Source organism: Megascapheus bottae, chromosome 14 (assembly GCF_031878675.1).
Source record: "Megascapheus bottae isolate mThoBot1 chromosome 14, mThoBot2.hap1, whole genome shotgun sequence".
Taxonomy (NCBI): Eukaryota; Metazoa; Chordata; class Mammalia; order Rodentia; family Geomyidae; genus Megascapheus; species Megascapheus bottae.
The window spans coordinates 34406557-34433674 of record NC_143522.1 but is presented as its reverse complement, the minus strand read 5'-3'; the positions used below and the strand labels follow the sequence as shown (position 1 = coordinate 34433674).

Sequence of the window (27118 nt, the reverse complement as noted above, 5' to 3'; positions counted from 1 at the left end):
TCCCCATAGACAATTGCTCCTTGCATTTTGGTCTGTAGTCATGTTGCTTAGCAACAGCTTGAGATATGTGTTGTTAGGCAACTTAATGGTTGGAATACATGATGGATGGGACAAGCCGATCCGTGGTAGTCTCTTGATGTAGTCAAGAGACACAGTAACCATGAGATGTGAGGCTATTGCCAGCAATAACTCTGCATATTGTGTTATAATATCCTTAAGAGGAAAAAAAAGGCATATATTCTAAAATAACAGTTAAAAGTGTAGTAAGGCCTGGTGTTGGCGGCTCATACCTCTAATCCTAGCTACTCAGGAGGCTAAAATCAGAGAATTGCAGTTCAAAGACAGTCTGTGCAAGAAAATCTGTGAGAATCTTATCTGCAATTAACCATCAGAAAACAGGAAGTGGGGCTGTGGCTCAAAGTGGTAGAGTACTAACCTTGAGCTGAAAAAACTCAGGGACAGTGCCCAAGACTTGAGTTCAAACCCCAGGACCAACAACAAAAAAGGTGTAAATACAAATACATATACCGTTAATAAATAGCTATTATTATTATGTAGCATGCATACCTATGTGTACTCATACTTTTACACAACTGCAATGCAGGTTTTTTCACACCAGCATTACCACAAACATGTAATAAACACATCAGGCCAGAGAAGCCTGTCATGCTTAAAATCAATACATATAGTTGCCTTGCATTCTCCTCAGCTTTGTGTGTGTGTGTGTGTCAATTTGGGGGCTTGAACTCAGGGCTTGGGCACTGATCTTGGGCTTTCTTTCTTAGTTGTGAGGCTTGAATTTGTGGACTGCGCACTGTCCTTGCACTTTTCTCAAGGCTGGAGCTCTACCCTTGAGCCACAGCACCACTTCCAGCTTTTTTTTTTCTATGTATGTGGTGCTGAGGAATCAAACCTGGGTCTTCATGCATGCTAGGTAAGCACTCTACCACTAGGCCAAACTCCAGGCCCCGACGACCTTGGGCCTTCATAAGGCTAGTGCTCTACCCAGACGCACAGCACCACTTCCAGCTTTTTCTGTGTATGTGGTGCCGAGGAATAAAATTTAGGGCTTCATGCATACTAGGCGAGCACTCTACCACTAGGCCACACTATCCGCCCCATGTCCTCAGCTTTTTTGCTCATAGCAGGCACTCGATTATTTGAGCCATGCTTCAAGTTGAACTTTCACTCAGAAAATTAGAGATAAAGAGTGCTTTGGGTTTTTCTGCCTGACTGGTTTCAAGCTACTATCCTCAGACCTCAGCCTCCTAAGTAGCTAGGGTAATAGCATGAGCCACCTGCACCTAGGTAAATCTATACATTTCAAACAAATGAGTCATGACAAAGTTCACTTTTTTCAAGACAAAGCACACTTTTTATTTTACATGGTTACAATATAAAATATCCCTAACTTCCCTTGAGAAATAGTATCGTATCTAAAACACACTTGGATGAATACCAAATATTACAACACTATGACACTATACAAGTGGACTGAATAAAATGAACAAAAATACATAGTTTAGGAATGTGTCACTGCATTGCTATCATGAGGGAAATTACTGAACTGATTTTCCTGGTTATTCTCCACTAAGTGGCCTCAGAGGTGAAAAGGCAATGAGGTTACCACCAAAGGAAATGTGTCTGGCACGTTCTTGACATCTGTTCTCCAACTGAGTGCCCAGGTTACCAAAGTTCAGGCCTGGCTAAAGAACAAACAGAGAAATCATTAAGTTTCACCAATGGACTGGAGGCATGGTGCAAGTGGAACAACCTGCCATGAGCAAGAAAGCCCAGCACAAATTCAGGGCCCTACATTCAAACCTTGGTACCGAAAATATTTAAAAAAAAGAAAAAAATTCCTCAAATTAAATTATGAACACTGTCAGTTAATTTCAGACTAATAAATACCATAAACAAGTTTCCCTATGTTAAGTAGATATAATTTTAAATTATTTTAAATTGGAATGGTATATAAGGGATTCATGCCTAAAAAGATAAGTATGTAAATGCACTTAACATATTCAAGAAAAATAAAATTTAGGCCTTATCTTAAGCTACCTATGCAAATACCACAACTCCTAAACCATATAATATAAATAAGGGAAGGAACTTACAAATCTAAATTCAAATGTTTATGGAAATGAAGAAAAAAAATCCTAGGTAATTTATTTCTGTGAAGCACTTTTATTCATACATATATCAACCCAAGAATATGATTTAACAATTTTTTTATTTTTTGGTCAGTTGTGGGGCTTGAACTCTGGTGCAGTCTCTGAACTCTTCAGCTCAAGGCTATTGCTCTACCACTTGAGCCACAGTGCCACATCCAATTTTCTGGTCGTTAACTGAAGAGTCTCATGGGCTTTTGTGCCTGTGAATGGCTGTGAATCATAATCCTCAGATCTCAGCCTTCTGAGAAGCTAAGATTACAGGCACAAGCCACTAGCACCCAACTGATTCAATAATTTTTAATAATACTTATATATTATTGGAATTAATAGTTCAGATTTGGGACTAAGGTACAACGAGGTTTACATGAACTGTTCTTGTGCTAAGTCCTTGATTTTCAAAGTCTCAGTTTATGATTATGAAAGACTACGGCTTAGAAAGAAAGGTGTGTGGGTCACAGTAATGTACTTCTGTTCTCCAGATAGAGGGGCAGTCCATAGCCTGATCATATTGAAGGCATCTTTGGGAGATTATAAAAAGCAAGTTTCATAAGAATCCTTAAGAAATCAGTAGTTTAAAAGAATCCAAGAATCTTCCAAGCTTCATAAAGTTGATAAAAGTTGCTGTTGTTTGATCATACATTTCTTTGAATGAATTTATTATATTCTGAGTTGAACCAGTGCCAAGCCGTGCTCTACACTAGAATCACAAGTTAAAGATACAAATAACCAAGCCCTACTATAGACCACAGACACAATGTCTAGAAGTAAGGCTCAAACACTGTGCTCAAACACTTACACAGAACTATTCCATGAATATCATAGTACATGAGACAGCGCATGAGGAATTTACACTTAATAGGTTCTAGAAATAGAATACATACACATTAACTTTTAGTAAGAGATGAATGTATTCACCATATGCTTATGCACGCAGGTGTACATGTGAATTACAGCTTTAACAGGAAGATGTTTACAAAGGTCACAAAAAGTAAAATAGAAGAGCAGAGTATAAATAATGTAAAAGAATTAGGATGAAAATAAACAGGAAGACTGTAGGTAGTATAGACATTCCCCACATGTGTTGTACCTCTCACCATCCAGTACATTTCTGAAAGGCAATACCTAGTATAACTCAAACCATATACTGAAGGCAGCCTGGGTTATATAGTGGGACCTGTCTCAGAAACAAACAAAAATCTAATAAAGAAATTTGAGTTGAGAAACTTACTGAATCATGAAGGTGGCATTCTGTAGTGAGACTTTTATTATCACATAGTACTGAAAAAAAAAAAGAAAACAAAACAAGATTAAAGAATATTCTCAATCAAGGGTTATCAAAAATGGATGTCTTGAAAGGTAAGAAAAATCCTGTATATTTTTTAAAAATGCATTTTTTTAATTCTTAACTTTGGAATGAAGAGCCTAAATGAATACCATGCTTTTAAGACTGAAGATGAATGAAAGATGCTGATGAAGAACAGGTCTGGCCAGAAGAAACTTCTGGCCATCGCTATAACATTTCACCTGGAGTCCCAGCTAGACCAACACCACAAATATGCAGAGGAAAAAAAAACCGGTGAAACCTACAAACATTGTATCCAACAGCATAACCCACTTCCTCTTACAATCACAACGGAGTAGGTGGAAAAGGCATAGGAAGTAGGAAGGAAAAAGTAGGTCAATTTTGAGCTGTGTATAGTTGAGGGAATTTTACTGATCTTCACTAACACTGAAGGCTCTCAAATAGATCTAATACAAAATGCTCCTTACATCCAGGATGGATTAGTGTTTGTTGCTGACCTCCTCCCCGGTCCAGGAGCTTGAACTCAGGGCCTGAGCACTGTCTTTGGGCTTTCTCAAAACTAGAGCTCTACCACAGCACCACTTCTGGCTTTCTCTATGTATTTGGTACCATGGAATTGAACCTGGGACTTAGTGCATACTAGGCAAGCACTTTACTACCAGGCCAAACTCCCAGCAAAAAGCTCATTTTTTTTTTTTAAATAACAAAGCCTCACTGTATTTTAAACAATTATACCTGACTGAGAAGTTTCAGCTCCTTTCAGAATGGTATTTTGTAATGGTACGTTTTTTTCAGGGCTACTCATCAAAACATCCTGTGAGGCAACTGAAGAATTGAGTTCCATTTCTTCTACAACATCTGAAGCTTCTTTGTTAGCAGTAGCATCATCAGCTACTCCAGAGAGAGGAGGCAAACTCATTCTTTCACTGGGTACACAATATATTTCAAAATTTACTTCATTTATATCCTGGAAGCAAAAATAGCTATTATACTAATTACCAAAAAATCAAAATAAACACACACAAATTTATTAAATGTAAAAAGAAAAAGTGTTACAATCTATATATAGACTAAAGAACACTATCAATCCTATGGCCTTGCTTCATGACAACTAATTCAGGCAATACATTACAAACAATAAGGATGAAGGCAAGTTTCTCAGCAAATATCTATACACCAGTTTGGGGATGGGCAAACACTTTCTGAGAAGGATCAGATAGGAAATATTTCAGATTTGGTGAGCCACCACCAGGTCTGTCACAATTGTTCAAATCCATTTCTGCACTGCAAAAGAAGCTAGATAAAATAAACAGCTGAGTATGACAGTCACAATAAAACTTGGCTTTTAAAAAACAGTGGTCAAAGCTTGCTGATTTTGCCCTAGGTCATTGGTTTTATATTAATGTTGGTCTAAGCTAGAACTACAAAAAGACCAACTGAAAACAATCCTCTGGCCACTGAACCAAGAATAATAGTAATTCTTCTTTTTTCCTTCTTCCCTCCTCTTCCTCCTCCCCCCTCCCCTCCTTCTTCAACTCTGCCTGGGCTGTTGTCCCTGAACTCTTCAGCTCAAGGCTATTTATTGCCCTACCCTTGAGCCAAGCCCCACTTCCCATTTTTTAGAGGTTAACTGGAGATAAGAGTCTTAGGTTCTTTTGTGCCTGGGCTGGCTTTGAATCTTGATCCTCAGATCTCAGCCTCCTGAGTAGCTAGGATGACAGGTATTAGCCACCTCGCCCCTGGCTTGAACCAATAATTATTCTGTACTACCAATTTAGATTTCCAATGTAAATGCTATGTTTTTTTTTTTAAAGTAAGAGTTATTACTCATAGTAAGCGATATAAATAGCAACTGAGCAGCTATTTACCACCTGGCCATGGCTTACTTCAATTACATCCTGTGACTCAGAACACTGAGCATCTTCTACTGTGTCTCTGAAAAATTAAAAGAAAAAGGCACATTATAGATAATTAAGTATATTATTTTTTGACTTGTGTCCTTTCTAGAGAGTAAGTTTAGTTTAGGAATGGGTCTAAGAGGTAACATAATCTAGATAGACCATTACACCTAGGTCCATCTGGAATCTTATGCCCATTTCTTTTTTTTTGGTCAGTCATAGGCTTCAACTTAGGACACGTAGTCTTTGAGCTTTCTCTAAGCTGGTGTTCTACTACTTGAGCCACAACACCACTTCTGACCTTTTTTTTTCTCTGTGTACTGAGGAATTGAATCTAGGACTTCATGCATACAAGGCAAGCACTTTACCACTAGGCCACATTCCCTGCGCTTCTTACTCAGAGGAAGTCTAGCCTATACGCTAGACTGTGAAACTCAATTAAAAATTAAAACTGGTACATTCCATTATCTTAACAGTTTGAAATGATCTTTAAATTGTTAACATGTTAAAGAAAATACCTGCTTTCAGAAACATTTGAAAACAATGTCTTCTTGCCAGGACATTCTCTCTGGGTATGGAGATTCTCTGGTGATGGCTTTTGTCCTAGAAGATCCATTTCAGTCCTGTTCTCAGGCACAGTTTTGCCAGCAGACTTAGGTGTGCCAAGTCTTTGAGCACAACGTTCAGAGGATAGTACTAGAAAATAAGTGAAATCACCTCAATAACAAAAATTATAACTTACCTTTATTTCTTTTCAAAAGTTTTAGAATGGTTATCCTAGTATAACAGGGTTAAAGTAAAAGAAATGGAGAATATTTCCTGCTTTCTACACAGAAATAGGAGTAAAAGACCCCTAATTTGCTTTTAAAAAAGAAAACCCAAAAATCCAAGAAGAAATTGTAAATTCCAAGTAATTTCTGTCTTGTCAAACAAAAACACGTAGAACTTTTTTTTTTTTTTAAAGATAATGTTAAACACACACAGTAAATTGTGCTTCTTTATGATACCCACTCCTATAACCTAAATAGAAAAATCTTGAAAGGCAGAACTCTAGAAGCACAAAGGAAGTTAAAGAGTTATCAGTAACAACTATAGCTTAGGAGCTTTTAGCTATTAGTAGGTAAGTTGATGCTAAGCAAATTAATGGTAAGCCATCAATCAGAAAAACCAAGCCAATTCACTGTCTACCATAAAATCTTTCAAAAGAATTAGTAGCCCTGAGTATCTTTAGAAGCAGAGGTAAAAATTGAAGCTAAAAACAGAAGTAGTTACAAGTCAGCTTAAAGAATAAATAGAAGGGCCAGGAGTTTGGCTTAGTGATAGAGTGCTTGCCTAGCATGCACGAAAACCCGAGTTAGATTCCTCAGTCCCACATACACAGAAAAAAGCCAAAAGTGTTGCTGTGGCTCAAGTGGTTGAGCCCAAAGACAGTACTTAAGCTCTGAGTTCAAGCCCCAGGACTGGCAAAAAAGAAAAAAAGAAGAGACGATAATAAGATGATGGTTTGAAAGCCACCATTTTATTTTATTTATTGTTCTGACAATCCTGGGGCTTGAACCCTGGGTCTGGGCATTGTCCCTGAGCTCTTCGGCTCAAGGCTACCACCCTACCCCTTGAGCCACAGGGCCACGTCTGCTTTTCTAGTGGTTAATTGGAGAGAAGTCTCACAGACTTTAGTACCCGGCTGGCTTTAAAATCAGTTCTCAGCCCCCTGAGATTAAAGGGTTACAGGCATGAGCTACCATGCCTGGCTTTGGCTCTATTTGTATACAAGTCCTCCTGAGTAACCCAAATAGTTCTCTTAAGCAGTCTGGAAAAAAAAAACAAAAAACAAAACCCAACCTGAGAACGATTTAACAGGACTCTCAACTCTGAAAAATCCAGCATCAAACACTATTTTGTCAACTTCCTTTGGCGCTACAGAGGCCACTGTGTCAGCATGTTGTTCTCCCTGCTTCATTCTCTCTCGCATGGCATTTTTTATGGCGGCAAGACGATTTCTAGCTGCAGCCCTTCCACCATCATCCTGTTTTGATTTGTTTGCTATCCCTGAGACAATTTTCTTCTGCAAAGAGAAAATTCGGACATTAGGCTGCTTATTACACAAGCTACACATATATAAAATCTGTCTATCCCATGACAAACCCTCCCCCCCCTCCAAAAAAAAAGGCAGAACAGAGAAGACTTGATTTGCTGATCCACCCATCTCCATGGAATGGAGAAGGTAAAATAAAAGGGAAGGTTCAGAAGAAATACCCAAAGTTTCTGAGCCTCCGGATAGGAGTGTTTATAGAACATTATTCTTTTTTTTTTTTTTTTTTGCCTTTTTGCCTTTTTGCCAGTCCTGGGCTTGAGTTCAGGGCCACTCTACCACTAGGCCAAACTCCCGGCCCCAAGAACACTATTCTTTGAGATAAGGACACACTAGTATGTGTGGAAATGATTTTGGGGTAAAGTGACTTTTAAAGTATACTTACTATATGATTGCACAGAAAGGGGTGGGAATGTAGTTTAGAGGTAGAGTGCTTACTATACATTCCAAGTATATAATTTGAAAAATACAAACAGAATCAAAATCTATACATGGACTTGAGGACAAGCTATATTAAAACCATTGCTATGATTTGGAAAAAGAACTAACCTTTATTACAGAATAAATAACACAGTATAGAAATTGTAATTCATTAAATACATGAAAACCAAGATGAAAAAATTTACTTAACTAACAAATAAGTATGCCTTGGCTGAGGGATGTGACTTAGATGGTAGACTATTTGCCTGGCATGCCCTGGGTTCAATTCCCAGGACCACCGTGACCACTACCACTACCAGAAATTTCCCAAACTATTTTAGGTGCAGTGGTAGAGAAGCTGCCTAGCATTTATGAGACCCTGGGTTTGATCCCTAGCAGTATGAATGTGTGTGTGTGTAAGGGGAGAATAGCTTTCACAGAAAGAATGTGTCAAGAGAACAGAATTGAGGAATATCTAAAGGGGAATGGAAAAACAAACTTGCAAGCATGACTTTAGAAAAACATGGGACGGGGTAATAATGTTCAAGAAGTAATGTACCCACTACTTGGTGAATGTAGCTGTAACCCCTCTGTACATCACTCCAACAATAAAATAAAAATAAATTTAAAAAAAAAGAATAAGCTGAGAGGTAAGAGGAAACTATAACATGAAGTAGACGGAGAGAGACCTCTAGTGATAACAGGCAGAATTACAAGACTGATATATAATTAGTATCTGCACTGCCCATGGTATTGTATTACTATTTCCAGGCCTAAGTCCTTTACAGTAGATTGGCATAGCAGTTACATGCCTGTAATCTCAGAATTCTGGAAGCTAAGGTGAAAAGATTACAAATTTGCGGTTAGCTTGGGCAACAAAGTAGAATGCTTTTTTTAAAAAAAAATTTCCCTGAAAAATATCTAGAGTAACTTTAATAAGTAACATCCATTAATTATTTAGTAGATTTATAATTAATTCAATCATTTAGTAACTGCCCTTATGATGGCTCACTAGTAAAATAATTTAAAACAACTTAAATTAGTAAACTAACGTGAACATCTTAAACTCCTAAAATTATAATTCAGAAGGTTTTTTTTTGTTTGTTTGTTTTTTTTAAATCAACCTAGACAACCTGAGTTTATAACTACAGGTACTACAGACTACAGGTACATTTCTATTTTTTTTTTAAATGTTTTTATCTTGGCAGTATTGGGATTTGAAGTCAAGGCTTTATGCTTGCTTAGGCCCTGAGCCACACATCATTCTAAAATCTTAAAGAAAAGCTGACAATGCTTAACTTGCCAAATATCCACCTGAACCAAACACATGCATAATAATTTACTGGAAAAAATTATTCAAAATAGATTAAGAATAGGATTTTATTAGATGAAAGCAGCAACATCTATAGGAACAAGTAACAGAAAAATTTTATAAGATGAAGTACAGGGAAATAAAAATATGTTCTATAGAGACATAGTTCTTTTTTGTTGTTGGTCGTGGGGCTTGAACTCTGGGGCCTGGGTGTTGTCCCTGAGCTCTTCAGCTCAAGGCTACCGCCCCTATCTCTGAAGCCACAGCACCTCTTCCACTTTTTCTAGTGGTTAATTGGAGATGAGAGTCTCTCGGTCTTTAGTACCAGGGTTGGCTTTGAATGGCAATCCTCAGATCTTAACCTCCAGAGTAGCTGGGATTACAAGTGTAAGCCACCATGCCTGGCTCTATTATTATTATTTTTTAAATAAACCATTTTTTACACAAAAAAGCATACAAAACAACGAGGTGGAGTTGGAGGTGCAGCATAGTAGTAGAATGTTTTTGACTAGTAAAACTAAGTCCCTGAATTGGAAACTCTAGTGTTGCTAGCAAACAAAGAAACAAATATAGGGAATATAGCCGCTGATTAAGAACACAGACTCTAAGCTGGGTGCTAGAAAACTGGAAGTGGTGCTGTGGTTCAAGGGGTGGGGTGGTACCCTTGAGCTGAGAGCTCAGGAACAGGCCCACGACCAACTGACAAAAACAAAACAACCCACCCCCCCCCCCCCCCCCGCCAAAAAAAAAAAGAAAACAGACTCGAATGACAAAGTCTTACCTGAGATTCAGCTCTGCCTTTGGTGAATAATTTAATCTTATGGACTTCAGATTTTTCAGTCATATAGTAAAGATAACCTCAGGATTCTTATAAGGATGGAATAAGTTAATGAACAGAGTACTTGGACTACTTGGCACACACAAAGAATTGTATACATTATCTATTAGTGCTACTAATGTACAGTATAAAGAAGAGCCTATATTAGAAATTTGGATTGAAAACTACAAACTTGCCCCACAAAAAAACAAAACAAAACCTATAAACTTACTCGAATGACTTTTCTACTTGGATTGCTATTATTGTTTTGCCATCCAGATTCTTCAAGTTTGGCCAAGTTGTTTAATTTTTGGTTAACATCTTCTACCTGTTAGTAAATAAAAGCCCAAATGTATCAGATTTTGAGATTAATATTAAACGTATTACAGTTAGAAGCTAAGGACCTAAAACATCAAAAAGCATTGAGAATACTTACAATTCATGACTTAAGGCTGGGCACCAGTAGTTCATGTCTAGAATCCTAGCTAGTCAGGACTCTGAGATCTAAGAATCACAGTTCAAAGCTAGCCAGGGCAGGAAAAGTCTATGAGATCTTATCTCCAAATACCTACTCAGAAAAAGCTGGAAGTGGTACTGTAGCTCAATTGTTAGAGGGCTAGCCTTGAACACAAAGAAATTTAGGGACAGTGATCAGGCCCTGAAGTCAAGCCCCCAGGACTGGCAATAAATAATATGACTTACTGAAACTAGATTAAGTCTTTTTTTTTTTGGTCTGTTGTGGGACTTGAACTCTGGGCCTGGACACTGTCCCTGAGCTCTTCAGCTCAAGGCTACTGTCCTACCCCTTCATCACTTCTGGTTTTCTTGTCGTTAATTGGAGATAAGAGTCTCAGTGACTTTCATGCCCAGGTTGGCTTTGAACTGCATTCTTCAGATCTCAGCCTCCTGAGTAGCTAGGATTAGGGCATGAGCCACGGAGCCCAGCTTAAGTTAATAATGTTCACAGTAAGATTGTTTTGAGGGGTAGGGGTGGTACTGGGGCTTAAACTCAAGGCTTCAAAATAGCTCAAGTATTATGCTACCTCTAAAGCTCCACTTTTTGCTTTCAATAGTTATTGACTATGTCTTGCCTTATGCCATAGCTGGCCTGGTCTAAAATCCTCTTATTTAAACTTCTTGTATAGATGGAATGACAGGCATACAACATGTCCAACTTTTTATTGGTTATGATGGGGTTAGTCTTGCTCATGTTAGTGTTGAGCCATGGTCCTCTTGATCTCAGCATTCTAAGTAGCTAGGATTATTGGTGTGAGCCATTTTATCTGGGTTTCAAACCAAGCACTATTTCTTTTTCTTTTTTTTTTTTTTTTGCCAGTCCTGAGGCTTGAACTCAGGGCCTGAGCATTTGGTCCTTGGGCTTTTCTCAAGGCTAGTGCTCTACCACTTGAGCCCACAGAATCACTTCTGGTTTTCTCTGTATATCTGGTACTGAGGAATTGAACCCAGGGTTTCATGCTAGGCAAGCACTCTACCACTTGGCCACACTCCTAGGCCCCAAACCAAGAATTTTTATGGTAAAATTGTTCATTGTCCTTTTTGGTTTTATCACCTTCCAAATCTGCATAAAGGACATTATTGCTCTACCTCCTTATCATTATTTCAAGTCACTAAAATGGAAAAGAAGATGCTGGCAATCTATTTGGGCCATAACTCCATTTCTGATTTTTTGGTGGTTTACTGCAGAACAAAGTCTCATGGATTTCCCTGCCCGGGCTGGCTTCAAACCACAATCCTCAGATCTCAGACTCTCAGATAGCTAGCTAAGCCACTGGTGCCAGATACAATAAAAATTTTAAAAATGGGGGTGGAGGGAGGGAAATGGGGACCAAAACATGAGAAAGGGTATCAATGTTTGTGAAGTAATGTACCTTCTATCTGGCAAATATAATGTAATCCTTTTATTAATTACAATAAAAATGTCTTTGGAAAAAAAATGTTTTTAAAGGTTTGTGTCTGTCTGTCTGACTACCTACCTACCTCCATTTCTCTACAGGGAATATCTTGGTTGCTTCCCAGTTTTGGCAATGCTGAGTAATGCTGCTATAAACACCACACACAGATTTCTGTCAGAACATAAGTTTTCAGCTCATTTGGGTATGTGCCAAGAACTGCAATTGCTGTCCATATGGTAACAGTACATTTAGTTTTGCGAGAAATCCCCGAACTGTCTTCCTCTTGGACATACCATCTTGTACTGTCATCAGCAATGACTAAGATTTCCTGTTGTTTCATATCCTGTTGCTTCCTTACCAGCAGTGGTGTCGTCAGTGTTGTGGCGCTTCTGTCAGTTCATCAGGTGTTAACTAACTGTACTTGTTTGCAATTCCCTAATGACAGATAGTGCTGAAAATCTTCTCATATGCCTATCCACCATCTGTTTATTTTCGTTGATGAGGCATCTTAGTTTAGATCTTTATGGACTTTTTTTCTGAGGGTATTAGGGATCAAAAACAGAACCTCTTACATGCTAGGCAAGTGCTCTGTCCCAAAGCTACAGCCCAACCTAAGTTGTTAGTTGGTGACTTTTAAAGAGTTCTTCATGTATTTTGGGTAACAGTCTTTATATAATATTTTTTTTCACAAATATTGTCTTCCAGGGTGTGGGCTTTCTTCTCAATTTCTTGATACAACCTTATTATAAAATATTCAATTAATAAGGTAGCTATAGTGGTGCAAACCTATAATCCCAGCAGAGGCAAAGGGGAAGCAGAGGAAGATGATGAGTTCCTAAATAACCCCAAAGCAGCCAGAACCCCATGGCTCATGCCTGTATTCATAGCTACCTAGGAAGCTGAAAATGAAAGAAAAACAGTTCATGGTCACACCAAAAAAAAAGTTTGAATAACCTGGTCTTAATCAATAGCTAGGTGTAGTGTGACATATGCCTAACACCCCAAGTATACAGAAGGCTCAAATTAAGAAGACTGTGGTTCCAGGCTACCTGAGGCAGAAAAATCTACTGGACTCTATCTTCAAAGACAGAAGCTAACTGGTAGAACAGACCTTCAATCTCAGCAACTAAGAAAGTCTAGAAGTAGTAAGATGATAGCTCTGATGTCTGGGCAAAAAGCAAGATCCTACTCAAAAAATAACACTAGAAAAACGGGTAAAGGCTGTGTCTCAGCAATATCATACCAGTCTAGGAAACACTGGGCCGTTAGTGCAAATCTCAAGTACTGCCACACAAATGAAACAAAACAATATGTAGGATTCAAATAATGTACTTAGACTCCTGATCACCATAAATACCTCTTGGACTATATTGTTTAGAAAACTATAACAACAAGTCTGTACATGTTCAGGATGGAAACAGCTTCATTTTTCGTGCTGGTCCTATGGTTTGAACTCAGGGCTTGAGCACTGTCCTTGAGCTCTACTATTTGAGCCATAGCTCTATTTCTAGCTTTTTCTTTTCTTTTTTTGAGGGTGTGGGCGTGGTAAATTGGAGATAAGAGACTCCCACCACTTTCCTACTTGGATTGGCTTATAAACCAGGATACTCAGGATCACAGGCATGAGCCACTGGCACCTGGCTGGAAACAATTTTTTTTTTTTTTTTTTTTTTTTTGCCAGGGCTTTAGAGCTCAGGGCCTGAGAACTGTCCGTGGAGCTCTAGGACTTGAGACTCAGCACCACTTCCGGCTTTTTTCTACGTATGTGGTACCAAGGAATCAAACCTGGGTCTTCAAGCATGCTAGGCAAGCACTCTACTACTAGGTCAAACTCCCAGTCCTGGAAACAATTCTTTAAAACCTATTTTCAAGGGCTGGGAAGGTGGCTTAGTGGCAGAATGCTTGACTAGCATGTATAATACCCTGGGTTCAATTCTTCAGTACCACATATATAGAAAGAGGTAGAAGTGGCACTGTGGCTCAAGTGGTAATGTGCTAGCCTTGTATAAAAGAAGTTCAGGGACAATACCCAGGCCCTAAGTTAAAGCCCCAGAACTGGCAAGAAAGAGTGAAAGAGAAAGAAAGAGAGAAAACGAGAGAGCAAGATAATTTTCAAATACAAACCCTTTTCTTTCTTTGCTATTGCTTTTGTTTTCTTTTTGTCTTGTTTGTTCAACTGTCTATGGAAGAGTAAAGGGGGGACGGATGCCAGAAAAGGAGGCATAGCAATGCTATTCACTAGACACTATGATGAGAATATAACTTGTAGGTGAAGATGAAAGGGAAAAACTGAGAGACAGTAAAGAGGTGACACTGTCCAAAAAGAAATGTATTCCTTACCTGACTTAAGTAATTATAGCCACTCTGACTATCACCTTTATTTTTTATTTATTATTAGTATACTTTGTCGGTCATGGGACTTAAACTTTGGGCCTGGGCATTGTCCCTGAGCTCAAGGCTACCGCCCTACCTCTGGAACCACAGTGATCCTCAGATTTCATCCTCCCCAGTAGCTAAGAGTATAGGCATGAGCTACTGCACCCAATTGAATAATACCTTTATAATAATAGTTTAAAGGTTAAAAAAGTATTTTCAGTCATAGTTGGTTGACTCAGATGTAGAAACAGGCAGCACTGGGCCAGGAGTTTGGCCTAGTGATAGAGTGTTTGCCTAGTAAGCATGAAGACCTAGGTTTGATTCCTCGATACCACATACATAGAAAAAAGCTGGAAGTGCTATTGTGGCTCAAGTGGTAGAGGAGCTCTAGCCTTGAGAAAAAAGTCCAGAAAATGTTAAAGAGACACATTTCTTTCTCTTTATTTATTTTTGCCAGTCCTGGGGCTTAAATTCAAGGCCTTGGGCTTTCTCAAGGCTATAGCTCTACCACTTGAGCCACAACACCACTTTTAGCTTTTTTGTTGTTGTTATTGTTGTTTTTTGGCCAGTCATGGGACTTGAACTCTGGGCCTGGATGCTGTCGGTGAGCTCTTCAGCTCAAAGCTACCACCCTACCCCTTGAGCCACAGTGCCACTTCTAGTTTTCTGGAAATGGAGATAAGAGTCCATGGATTTTAGTGCCTGGGCTGGTTTTGAACCCTGATCGTCAGATCTCAGTCTCCTGAGTAGCCAGGATTACAGGTGTGAGCCACCACACTCAGCCACTTCCAGCCTTTTCTATGTATGTGGTGCTGAGGAATTGAACCTGGGTCTTTATGCATGCAAGGCAAGCACTCTAGGCCAAACTCCCAACCCAAAGAGATACATCTTTATAAATAATATACAGATAGTGACTGCCTGTGGTTAACTGCAAACAGATAGGAGGGATCTTTCACAAAATGAACTGTGGTACTCTTTGCTTAACTCCATAAACTTACTAAATTTTATGACATACAAATAATATAAATATTACTCACATCTGGGCCATAGAACAATACTGGTTATATTTGCTTTCTCATAACTTTTGTCTAGATTTAATAAATGTTTTGCTTTTGGTTTGATCCTTAGCACTAAAAAATGATAGAGCTTTCTTTTCGAAATTGTCTCTTTAAATGGTATTTTATATGCTTATATCTAAAATAAGCTCAGCAAGCTAGATAAAGCATTCTCACTGTATTTTCCTCTGTCATGGGACTTTTTTCATTAAATTAGAATTGTATGTTGTCTCACATTGTTGCATATCAAACCATAAACTCCCTGGGATAGGGAATGTACCTTTTATCATCTACTAATACAATGCCTGGCACACGACAAGAATCCAATATCTAATTGCACTACTAGACTGGCTCATTTTTCACATGCAGAATTATTACTGCCATTAAGAATTATTTCCTAACAATAGAAGGGAAGAGAGGACCCAGAAATTATATATCCATAAAAATACCTGATCACATACCTGAAAAGTAACCATATCCCAAAATCCATCCAGATCTCTACAAGTAGTCTCTTTTTCACCTCGCTTATATTCACAGTCATTCACCAGTCCTTCAAACTGTTTGAATCTTTCCTTCATAAGGAGTCTTGTTTGGCACACTGCTGTTCGGATAAGATCTTTAGCTAACGAAGGTAAGAAATTAAGTTAAAAGACAAGACTGGATCTTTATAGCAAGACAACCACATGACAAGAATGTTTAATGAATTATTAAAATCCAATATCCACTAGGCCCTGGTGGCTCACGCCTGTAATCCTACTCAGGAGGCTGAGATCTGAGGATCAAGGTTCAAAGCCAGCAGGGCACAAAAGGACCTGAGACTCTTATCTCCACTTAACCTCTAGAAAATGGGAAGTAGGGCTTGGCTTAAGGGTAGGGCAGCTGTCCCTGAGCAGGCCAAATTTAAGCCCTGTGACCCACAAAAAAAAACTACTCAGAAAAGGCCAAAAGTGGTGCTGTGGCTCAAGTGGTAAAGTGCTAGCCTTGTGCAAAAGAAGCTCAGAGAGAGCGAGTCCAGGCCCTGATTTCAAGCCCCAGGACTGGCACAAAAACAATATTCTAGGGCTAATAGATTCAAACTCTTAAAACAAGTCAAAAGCATCTGCCCCAAACTTTGTCATATAGATATTAAGTATTAGCTATTTGCTTCAGTCATCAACAATTAGCAAGGTTTGCTTTTAAATATGTTTGTAATATTCCACTTGTCTTTTTTTTTTTTTTTTTTTTGCCAGTCCTGGGCTTGAGCTCAGAGCCTGAGCACTGTCCTTGGACTTTCTCAAGGTTAGAGCTCTACCACTTGAGCCTCAGCACCACTTCTGGCTTTTTTCTATGTATGTGGTACCGAGGAATCGAACCCGGGTCTTCATGCATGCTAGGCAAGCACTTTAACCACTAGGCCAAACTCCCGGCCCATCCACTTGTCTTATATAAGAATTCAACCTCAAATAATTCATTGCACAAAAGTAGTACAGTGATTTTTTTTTTTTTTTTTTTTTTGGCCAGTCCTGGGCTTGGGCTCAGGGCCTGAGCACTGTCCCTGGATTTTCTCAAGGCTAGAGCTCTACCACTTGAGCCACAGCACCACTTCTGGCTTTTTGCTACGTATGTGGTACCGAGGAATCGAACCCGGGCCTCCGTGCATGCTAGGCAAGCACTCTACCACTAGGCCAAACTCCCGGCCCCCACAAAAGTAGTACATAAAGACTTTTTCTGAAAAGCTTTGCTATGTAATAAGAATATTTTAAGAAAATCTTTTCCAGCTGGGTGGTGGCTCTCATCAAAGCCAGCCTGGCCAGAAAGTCCCTGAGATTCTTATCTCCAGTTAACCACTAGAAAACTAAAAGTGGCACTGTGGCTCCAGGGTAAGATGGTAGCCTAGAGCTGAAGAGCACAGGGACAAAGCCCAGGCCCAGAGTTCAAGCCCCATGACAGAGAGACAGACAGACACAGACACACACATCCTTTCCATATTAAGATAATTTTCATACAGAAAACATTTTTTGTGTAAATAATACCAAATATTTTTAGCACTCATTAAAACAAATCTCACAATAATATATACATGTTTTAATTTACTTATTTTTCTGCTTGAACTTGGGGCCTCATGCTTGTCTGGTATTTTTGCTCATGGCTGGTGCTCTCCATTTGAGTCACACTTCCAATTCCACATTTTTGATGGTCAATTTGATATGTGTCTTTCTGATTTGTCTGCCTGGGATGGGTTTGAACACTGATCCTTACATCTCAACCTCCTGAGTAATGTTTATCGGTGAGTCACTGGGCACTCAGCTACATAGACCTCTTATACCACTGTAAGAAAGACATACTAGGGAACATATGTTAAGTAATGGAAAATTCTTACTATTTTGACAAATAATGACGCTACAAAGATAAATATAACCATATTAAAAGAAACAAAGCTAAGTCATCAACAAACACAAGTATTTTCTGACCGTCATCCGGAATGTCCAATTCAAGCTTCTTGTCCCACTCGAGGCAAAGTGCGGTTAATTTCCCAGTTTCTGATTGAAGAATATGCCTACAATTATGACATATATTTCAATTTTAGAAGCGCTGTCCACACTAGTATCAGTATCACCATTAGCATTATGATACCAGGATTCATAATATTAGGAAAATAGAAACAGGCATAATATATATTTTCCAAGAATTTAGCTTATTCATGGGCCGGGAGTTTGGCCTACTGGTAGAGTGCTTGCCTAGCATGCACAAAGACCTAGGTATGATTTCTTGGTGCCAAGTACATAGAAAATAACCGGAAGTGGTACTGTGGCTCAAGTGGTAGAGCTCTAACCCTGAGAAAGCCCAAGGACAGTGCTCAGGCCAAGTTCATGGCCTAGGACTGGCAAAAAAAAAAAAAAAAAAAATAGCTTATTCAGTGAATAACTGAAATCACACATTTTATGCTAAAAATCCATAAAAGTCAACATTTTGTGTGTGCCTATCATTCCATACCTAAAACTTACAACTTACAGAGCAACTATCCACTTGATAGCTGGGTGCTGGGGACTTATGCCTGTAATCCTGGCTACTCAGGAGGCTGAGATCTGAGGATACCTGTACAAAACCAGCCAGGGCTGAGCGTAGTGGCTTGCACCCGTAATCCTAGCTACACAGGAGGCTATAGAACTTGAGATTCTTAACTTCAATGAACCACTAGAGAATGGGAAGTGGGCGGTGGATCAAGGGTAGGGAAGTAGCCTTAAGCCAAAGAGCTTAGGGACAGTGCCCAAGCCCAATACCCACAAAAAAAAGCCAGGGTAGGAAAGTCCATGAGACTCCTATCTCCAATAAACTGTTAAGAAAAAGCTGATAGTGGCATTGGGGCTCAAGTGGTACAGTACTAGCCTTGAGCAAAAAGAAATTTAAGGATAGCACCCAGACCCTGATTTCAAGCCCCAGGACTGGCAGGAAAAGAAAAAAATCCATTTGACTAGCTAGGATAACATGTGTAAGCCACCTGCACCAGGCTCAAAAAAATCCACTTTTTAAGCTAACATTTCTGGCTTGTTCTCTTATTTGTTTTTGTTTAATTTGGTGGCAATACCAGGGGCTTGAATTCAGGGACTAGTACTCTCACTTGGTTTTTCAGCTCAAGGCTGGCATTCTCCCACATGAGCCACAACTCCATTTCTGTATTCTTGTTTTTCTGAATTTTGGAGTCAAATATTTTCTTGTATGTATTAGATTCTCTGATATTTTCTGTGGGACAAGGCCAATCTAAGCGCCAAAAGCAAGTTGAAGCTAAATGTGATTGAAGTGACAGGGCTGATAGGATCTATCTCTCTGGTTATTAGGCAGTGGTTCTTATCTGGAGTCAGGCATATTTGATGATGTCTGCAGGCAATTAAAAAAAATCACAATTACCAACTTGGCATGCTATGAAATTCCCATAATAAGCTCATAATTCTAAAATGTCAATAATGGTAAGGTTGAGAAACCTATCTCTGAGGGTAGTTAGATGAATCTGTTTTTACACAAAAAGCATCCCAGTACATATAGGAGGTAAAATGGCACAACCGCTATGGAAAACAGAATAGCAGTTGTTCAAAGAAGCGAATTACAATCTGATCTAGCAACTTCCCTTCTAAACATATGCCCCATAGTACTGAAAGGAGAGCACCTGAGAGATATTTGCCCATTTGTGTTCATAGATGCTTACAAAGCCAAAACATATATGCACCCCAAGTGTCCCTGACAGAAGAATGGGTGCTACTCAAAGTTAAAATAAAAAATCTGAACTACAGATAAAATTTGAGTATACTGGGACTAGGAGTTGGGTCTAGTGGTAAGAGTGTTTGCCTAGCATGCACGAAGATCCGGATTCCATTCCTCAGTACCTCATACATAGAAAAAGCCAGAAGTGGTTATGAGGCTCAAGTGGTAGAGTTCTAGCCTTCAGAAAGTTCAAGGACAGTGCTCAGGCTGAGTTCAAGCACCAGAAGTACCTCCCCCCCAAAAAAAGAAATAGCTGGTCTTCAAGTATATAAAAATACTCAAAACACCGGAACAGAATCCCAGGGTCACAACAGATTGGAGAGAGACTCGATAAATGGGACTACCTAAAAATAAAAAGTTTCTGCACAGATAAAAGCATAGTCGCAAAAGTAGAGAGACAGCCAACCAACTGGGAAAAGATATTTACCAATAATACATCTGACAAATGCTTAATATCCAGTATCTACAGGGAACTCAAGAAACTAATCCCCCTAAAACCCAACAAACCATTCACTAACTGGGCAAGGGAACTAAAGAGAGACTTATCAGAAGAGATTAAAATGGCAGAAAAGCATATAAGAAAATGTTCAACATCTATGGTCATGAAGGAAATGCAAATAAAAACAACTCTAAGATAAGATACCACCTTACCCCCACAAGAATGGCCAAGATTTTGAACTCAGACAATGACAGTTGCTGGTGGGGTTGTGGAGAAAAAGGAACGCTACTGCACTACTGGTGGGATTGTAAGCAAGTTGAGCCACTCTGGAAAGCAGTGTGGAGGTTTCTCAAAGAACTGAAAATTGACCTTCCCTACAATCCCGCCATACCCACCCTGAACATCATAACCCAAGATATGATAAGTCACCTGCTCAGCTATGTTTATCTCTGCACTATTCACAATAACCAGGCGATGGAAACAATCCAGATGCCCTACTGCAGAGAATGGATACAGAAAATGTGGTGTATATATATACAATGGAATTCTACATAGCCAAGAGACAAGATAAAATAATGGCATTTGCAGGGAAGTGGATGACTCTAGAGCGAATCATGTTGAGTGAGACAAGTCAAGACCAAAGGAACAAAAGGTACATGGTATCCTTAATATGTGGCTGTTAGATCCAAACAGTACAAGAGCGAGGACTCAATATTTGCATACCCAATGCTATGGACATGGTACTAGAAATATAAACATAACTATATAGACATAAAAACCTATGACTCTATAGACATTAATTTATGAAATAAAACATATGTATCTATGATATACAAACCCTTAGCCTAATTTTGATTACGTTCTAAAAACTAAGTGCCAGTGATTGTATGTAGAGATTCCCCTCTTGAACACTTGTTTGTTAAACATGTCATTTGAAATGATGTAAAAATCAATGTTAATAAATTCTTTAATAAAAAAATAAAATAAAATGTGTCTGCAAAAAAAAATACTCAAATAGCTAGGTGTTGGTGGCTTGCATCTGTAATACTAACTACTCAGGATGCTGAGATATAAGGATCAAGATTTGCAGCCAGATTGAGTAAGAGTCCTTAGACTCTTATAGCAAAAAGATACAAGTAAAGATGTGACTTAAGTGGTAGAGCAGAAGCATTGAGCACTAAGGGAAAGCACCCAGGCCCTTAGTTTAAGCCCTAGTACTGGCACAACAAAATGAAAAACCAAACCAAACCAAACCAAACCCAAATCCAAAACCAAAAACCAATAGTGAGATAGTATTTCTCACCTAGTTGAACATGAAACAAGAATACAAGAATACCTAGTGTACATTATATATGATGGGCTTATGTGTTTAGAAAAGAAAAATGCATTTTTAATTTTTATTTTTTTGCCAGTCCTGGGCCTGAGCTCAGGGCCTGTGCACTGTCCTTGGGTTTTCTCAAGGCTAGAGCTCTACCACTTGAGCTTCCGAACCACTTCTGGCTTTTTTCTATGTATGTGGTACCAAGGAATCGAACAGGGGTCTTCATGCATGCTAGGCAAGCACTCTTACCACTAGGCCAAACTCCTGGCCCCAGAAAAATGATTTTTATGTCTACATGTGTAGTAGTCTGAAAATTGTCATAAGAAATAATTAACTCTTTGGGGGGAAGGCTCAAACTAGGAGATTAGGAGAAAATATTAGGAAGGATACTCTTTTCTTTGTGCTTCAAAAGATTAAGGGGATTACAATTTAACTAGTACATTTAACTATTCAGTGCTTGGTTTTCACAGTGATCCCCATCCCGTTCCTTCCCTCCTCCCAGTCTCTTTCCACATTTTCCACTTCCACTTTTGTCTTCACATTTGTACGTTCAATATTCTAGCTGTACTTGTCCCCTATGCCCTTTTACATGCCCCCACCCTCCCATGAGCCTTCCCCCCACATTTAAAAATCTTATTTCAGGCCCGTAATCCTACTCAGGAGGCTGAGTTCTGAGGATCAAGGTTCAAAGCCAGCCTGGGCACAAAACAATCTGTGACTGTTATCTCCAATTAATCCCTAGAAAAACCCAATTTACTCCGAGAAAATGGGAAGTGGGCTCAAAGTTAGGGCATAGCCTTGTGCTGAAGAGCTCAGGGGCAACACCCATGAGTTCAAGCCCCATGACCCACCAAAAAAATAAATAAAAAATCTTGTTTCAGGTTTCTGATGAAACTTATTACTTACACATTTCAAAATGTATTCGTTATTGGAAAAGTAAAAATTTAAATTTAAAATATAAGTGAGAATCATCCAGAGTCCATTTCCCCCAACTTACTATTTTAAATGTCTACATAAGAATGCAAACTTTTTTTCTGCTAGGAACAAGCAGACAAACCTGAAATAAGGCACGTCGTGCTGAGGCTGAGATACCTGGCCTTCAGTGATTTCAGGTGATGGGGTTCCCTTTATTGGAAGGCAATTTGAATTTTCAATAGTGGCTTCATTCTGACTTAAGTCATGTTCTACAAATTAAAGAAAACATTACATATAAATTGCAAAGCATGGCTGGGAGCATGGCCTATGGTAGAGTACTCTTCTAGTATGCAGGAAGCCCTGGGTTCAATTCCTCAGTACCACATACAAGGAAAAGACAAAGGTGGTGCTGTGGCTCAAGCAGTAGAGCTCTAGCCTTGAAAGAGCCCGAGGAAAGTGCCCGGGTTCTGAGTTCAAGCCCCCAGGACTGCCAAAAATAAAATAAAATAATAAATAAACCGCTAAGCAATTCCTACGATGCCATCCCTCACAAAGATATGTTTTAAATCTTTCAATTTTCTTTAAAGTTTAACCCATTTTTTTCCTTTGCTTCAACCATTTATTGTCTAAGTCTCCAAGAGTTTCTCAATTGTTTTTCTTTCTCAAATTTACATTTATTTCTTCCTTCTCTCAGTCTATATTCCTCATTCCAACTTTATCTCCAACAAACTCCCAGAAAACCCAGAAGTAGCACCATGATAGAGCACTAGCCTTGAGCTGAAGAGCTCAGGGACAGCGTCCAGTCCCAGATCTCAAGCCCCATCACTGACCAAAAAAAAAAAAAAAAAAAAAAAAAATCACATAAAAACTGAATTAAAATACTATACCTTCTTCCCTAATTGGAAGAGAACTCAAAGGACATTGCAATTTCTTCAAATCTTGCTGTACTGTCTTGGTACATTGGTGGGTCAAGATTTCATCTCTTGCTTCTTCAGTCTGATTATCACTAAAAACAATAGCAAAACTGCATTTCATAGAACATATATTCCACATATCTGGGAAAATTTAAAAACCAAAGATAAAACAAATGTTTCCAGATTTATCTATTTGTTTTGGATTTTTTGAAAAAGGGTCTTTTTTTTTTTTTCTTCTTTTTTGCTTTTACCAGTCCGGGGCTTGAACTCAGGGCCAGGGCACTGTCCTTGGACACTTTTTTGTTCAAGGCTACCACTCTGCCACTTCAGCCACAGCATCACTTCTGGTTTTTTCTTTGTATGTGGTTCTGTGAAATCGACTCTAGCATGCTAAGTGAGCACGTTACCACCAGGCCACACTCCTGGCCCAAGAAAGGGTCTTGCTATGTAACACAGGCTGGCTTTGAACTCCTAATCTTGCCTTAGTCTTCCAAATACTGAGACTTATTGTAAGTACTGAGCGCTCACCAATTGTGCCACTGGAGCACCCCTCCAAATACTGAGATTTATGAGCATAGCCATCATGCTTTTCTTCCTTCTCTCTCTCTTTTCCTTCCTTTCTCCTCTCCCTCCCTCTCCTCTCTCTGTATTTCAGGTCTCACCTGCAAGGCGATAATAATGTAAAAACCAAAAATGAGATGTCCACATTTACTGTTATGAAATTCAAAGATTTCTTAATGGAAAACAGCACTAACACTCTTAGATGATACTGAATAGTTTCTAGTGTATTTGCTTCTAACTAATCTTAATTTTTGCAAAGTAACCTTGTCTCATAAATTTTGTGAGTGCCAGGTGCAATGGCTCAAGCCTGTAATCTTAGCTACTCAGGAGGCTGAGATCTGAGGATTGTGGTTCAAAGCCAGCCCAGGCACAAAAGGACCCAAGATTCTCATCTCCAATAAACCTCTAGAAAATGGGAAGTGGGGCTTGGCTTGCAGGTAGGGTGACAGCCTTGAGCTGAAAAGCTCAGAGATAGCTCCCAGGCCAAGTTCAAACCCCATGACCCACAAAAATAAATATATAAATAAATTTTTGCAAGAACTTTTTTGTTGCCAGAAGTAGGTTAAAACAAAAAACAAAAACCTCACAGGTTAGGAACTGGTGGCTCATGCCTATAATCCTACTCAGAGGTTAAGATCAGAAGATCATGGTTCGAATTCAGCCCAGGCAAGAAAGTCTGTGATACTATCCCCAATTAACAATCAAAAAGCTGGAAGTGGAGCTGTGGCTCAAGTGCCTTGACAAAAAAAAGTTCAGAACAGTGCCCAGGCCCCAAGTTCAAGTGCAAAATAATTTTCAGGAAGAAAAAAAAGCAAAGAAACAAAGGTAAAGAAATCTCCTGTTTGAGCATTATGCCTTCTAAAATTGTTTAACTTTGGGGTTATGGAGGAATATTTTGTGGTAATTGTTTATCCATCATATGAAAGACTCAGCTCAACCCCCAGTGTTGCTGGGGATACAACAACAAAAATAACAGGAACAACTTTTTTTTTTTTGGTTGGTCATGGGACTTGAACTCAGCCTGGGTACTATCCCTGAGCAATTCCCACTTTTCTAGTGGTTAATTGGGGCTGCGAGTTTGGCATAGTGGTAGAGTGCTTGCCTAGAATTCACAAAGTCCCAGGTTGGACTCCTTGGTACCACATACATAGAAAAAAGCCAGAAGTGGTGCTATGACTCAAGTGGTAGAACTCTAGCCTTGAGAAAAGTCCAAGGATAGTGTTCAGGCCCTGAGTTCAAGTCCCATGACTGACAAAAAGAGTCTCTCAGTCTTTAGTGCCTGGGCTGGCCTTGAACCATGATTCTCAAATCTCAGCCTTCTGAGTAGCTAGGATCACAGGCACGAACCACTTCGTGCTGCAGGAACATATTTAACTGCTATAATTAAGGTAATTACATAAAGTTAAAAAAAAAAAAAAAGAGCGGTGTATGGTAACACATGGATGTAATTCTATCACCCAAAAAGTAAAGGAAGGAGAAACAAATTTGGGATTAGTCTGGACTATGTAATAAGACTTTGTCTCCAAAATACCATACAAAAAACAGCAAGCAAGAAAAAATTCCTAGCTGGCCATCAGTGGCTCATGCCTGTAATCCTGGCTACTCAGAAGCTGATCTGAGGGTCGTGGTTCAAACCAGCACAGGCATGAAAGTCTGTGAGACTCTTATTTCCAATTAAGCACTAGAAAACCGGAAGTGGTGCTGTGGCTCAAGTGGGAGAGCTGTAGCTTTGAGCTGAAGAGCTCAGGGACAGTGCACAGGATCAGAGTTCAAGCCCCATGACCAATACTGAAAACAAACAAAACAAAAAATACCACAAAAGAAAAACCCTCCTCAAATTGCAGGGCAAAATTCACAACACTGTTACCATTCATTCAATGCACTTGTTTAAGAACTTTCTTTAAAATAGACAAGTTTTCTGAGTTATAATTAATCTACCTTACCAAGCAGTAACTTCTAAAAAGCACAGGCCCAATCTCAAAAAGCTGTTATCCCCCTTCTCATGTATGTAAGAGGGATTATGCATGGTGGCTTTTCAAGATCGTATTCTTACCCTTCTGGCTTTAAAGGATTCCAGGTGTAACTAGGTGTCAAGAAAGCACTGGCACTTCTGGGAGTCATGGGAGTTACTTGATAGGTCTTCAGACCATCTAGAGGCTGAAACACAAAATCCTGGGGCGCAAAGGAATTTTTCCCTCTGGTTTTTGCCTGGTATGTCTTAGGCAAGTTTTCTATTTCTGGTAACACTCCATCTTTCTTAGGTAAGTTTTCCATTTCTGGTAAGACTCCTTCATCTGGATCCATTACATTTGTTGCACTGATCTGTGAATCTGAAGCATTTTCTTCACTCTCAACTTTAAAGGAAATGACCTAGAAATCAGTAAATAGAATAGAGTAAGAATTTCCCTTCTGGGTATGTATTTAACATGTTTGTTTTTTGGTGGGTCTTGGGGCTTGAACTCTGGGCCTGGCCACTGTCCCTGAGATCTTCAGCTCAAGGCTACTGCCCTATCCCTTGAGCCATAGCCTCACTTCATATTTTTTAGTGGTTAAATGGAGATAAGAGCCTCTCATTATTTAGTGCCGGGGCTAACTTTGAACTGAGATCCTCAGATCTCAGCCTCCTGAGTAGTGAGCCACTGTGCCTAGCCATTAGGTTTTTTTTTTTTTTACATTTCTTTTTTTTTCCATATTTTTTTAATTGTAATTAATAGAAGGGTTATATTATATACACCAGATAGACGGTGCATTACTTCACATACATTGATACCCTTTCTCATGTCTTGTGGCTGTTAGCTTTTTTTAAGCCAGTATCTCACAGTGTAGCCCTGGTTCACCCGAACACAGTAGAGGCTGCCCTCAAACTCACAATTCTCCTGCCTTAACCTTACTAGTACTGGAATTATATGCAGGGACCATCATGCCCAGCTCAATCATATTTTTCATAGGTTTGAAAGCGGGACAAATTCAGCCACACCTTCCAACTACATAATTTGAGAAATAAAAATCAAATATGGTTAAAATCTACACATGGAATCAAGAAGGCCATTGCTAATCTAGAAAGACTCAATCCTTGTGAAAGGAGTAAATTACACCTTAAAACAAACTAAAACACATGATACTACAGTGAACAAATTTATTTAACTAACAAACATATCTTCACTGAGGGATGTGGTTTAAGTGAAAGACTGTATGCCAACCATGCCCTGAGTTCAATCCCCAGGACCACAACAAAATAGTAATTATTTAATAATAATAACAATATTAAGTGAAACTAAAGACTAAAGAAAAAAATTACCAAAACTTGATTTTAGGGTGGACATATAGCTCAGTGGTAGAGAAGCTACATATAATCCTACTAATCATGAGGCT

The 27118-nt window shown here is 39.1% G+C and overlaps 1 protein-coding gene across 2 annotated transcripts in view; it reads right to left on the bottom strand.

Moving 5' to 3' along the window:
- Positions 1 to 1379: 1379 nt before the first annotated feature.
- Positions 1380 to 27118, bottom strand: part of Dlgap5 (DLG associated protein 5) — a 40029-nt gene continuing 14290 nt past the window's right edge. Inside the window, exons 8-19 of one of the 2 annotated variants that reach the window (XM_090345003.1) lie at positions 25800 to 26116; positions 23159 to 23277; positions 22414 to 22540; positions 17811 to 17896; positions 15822 to 15982; positions 10249 to 10344; positions 7218 to 7440; positions 5894 to 6071; positions 5346 to 5412; positions 4213 to 4444; positions 3403 to 3452; positions 1380 to 1706 (exon numbers count right to left, since the gene is read on the bottom strand). In XM_090345003.1, the coding sequence (XP_090201129.1) occupies positions 1581 to 1706; positions 3403 to 3452; positions 4213 to 4444; positions 5346 to 5412; positions 5894 to 6071; positions 7218 to 7440; positions 10249 to 10344; positions 15822 to 15982; positions 17811 to 17896; positions 22414 to 22540; positions 23159 to 23277; positions 25800 to 26116 (1782 nt within the window). In that variant the 3' untranslated portion in view covers positions 1380 to 1580. The remainder of the gene's footprint in view (positions 1707 to 3402; positions 3453 to 4212; positions 4445 to 5345; positions 5413 to 5893; positions 6072 to 7217; positions 7441 to 10248; positions 10345 to 15821; positions 15983 to 17810; positions 17897 to 22413; positions 22541 to 23158; positions 23278 to 25799; positions 26117 to 27118) is intronic. The other variant, XM_090345004.1, reaches the window with a different exon arrangement.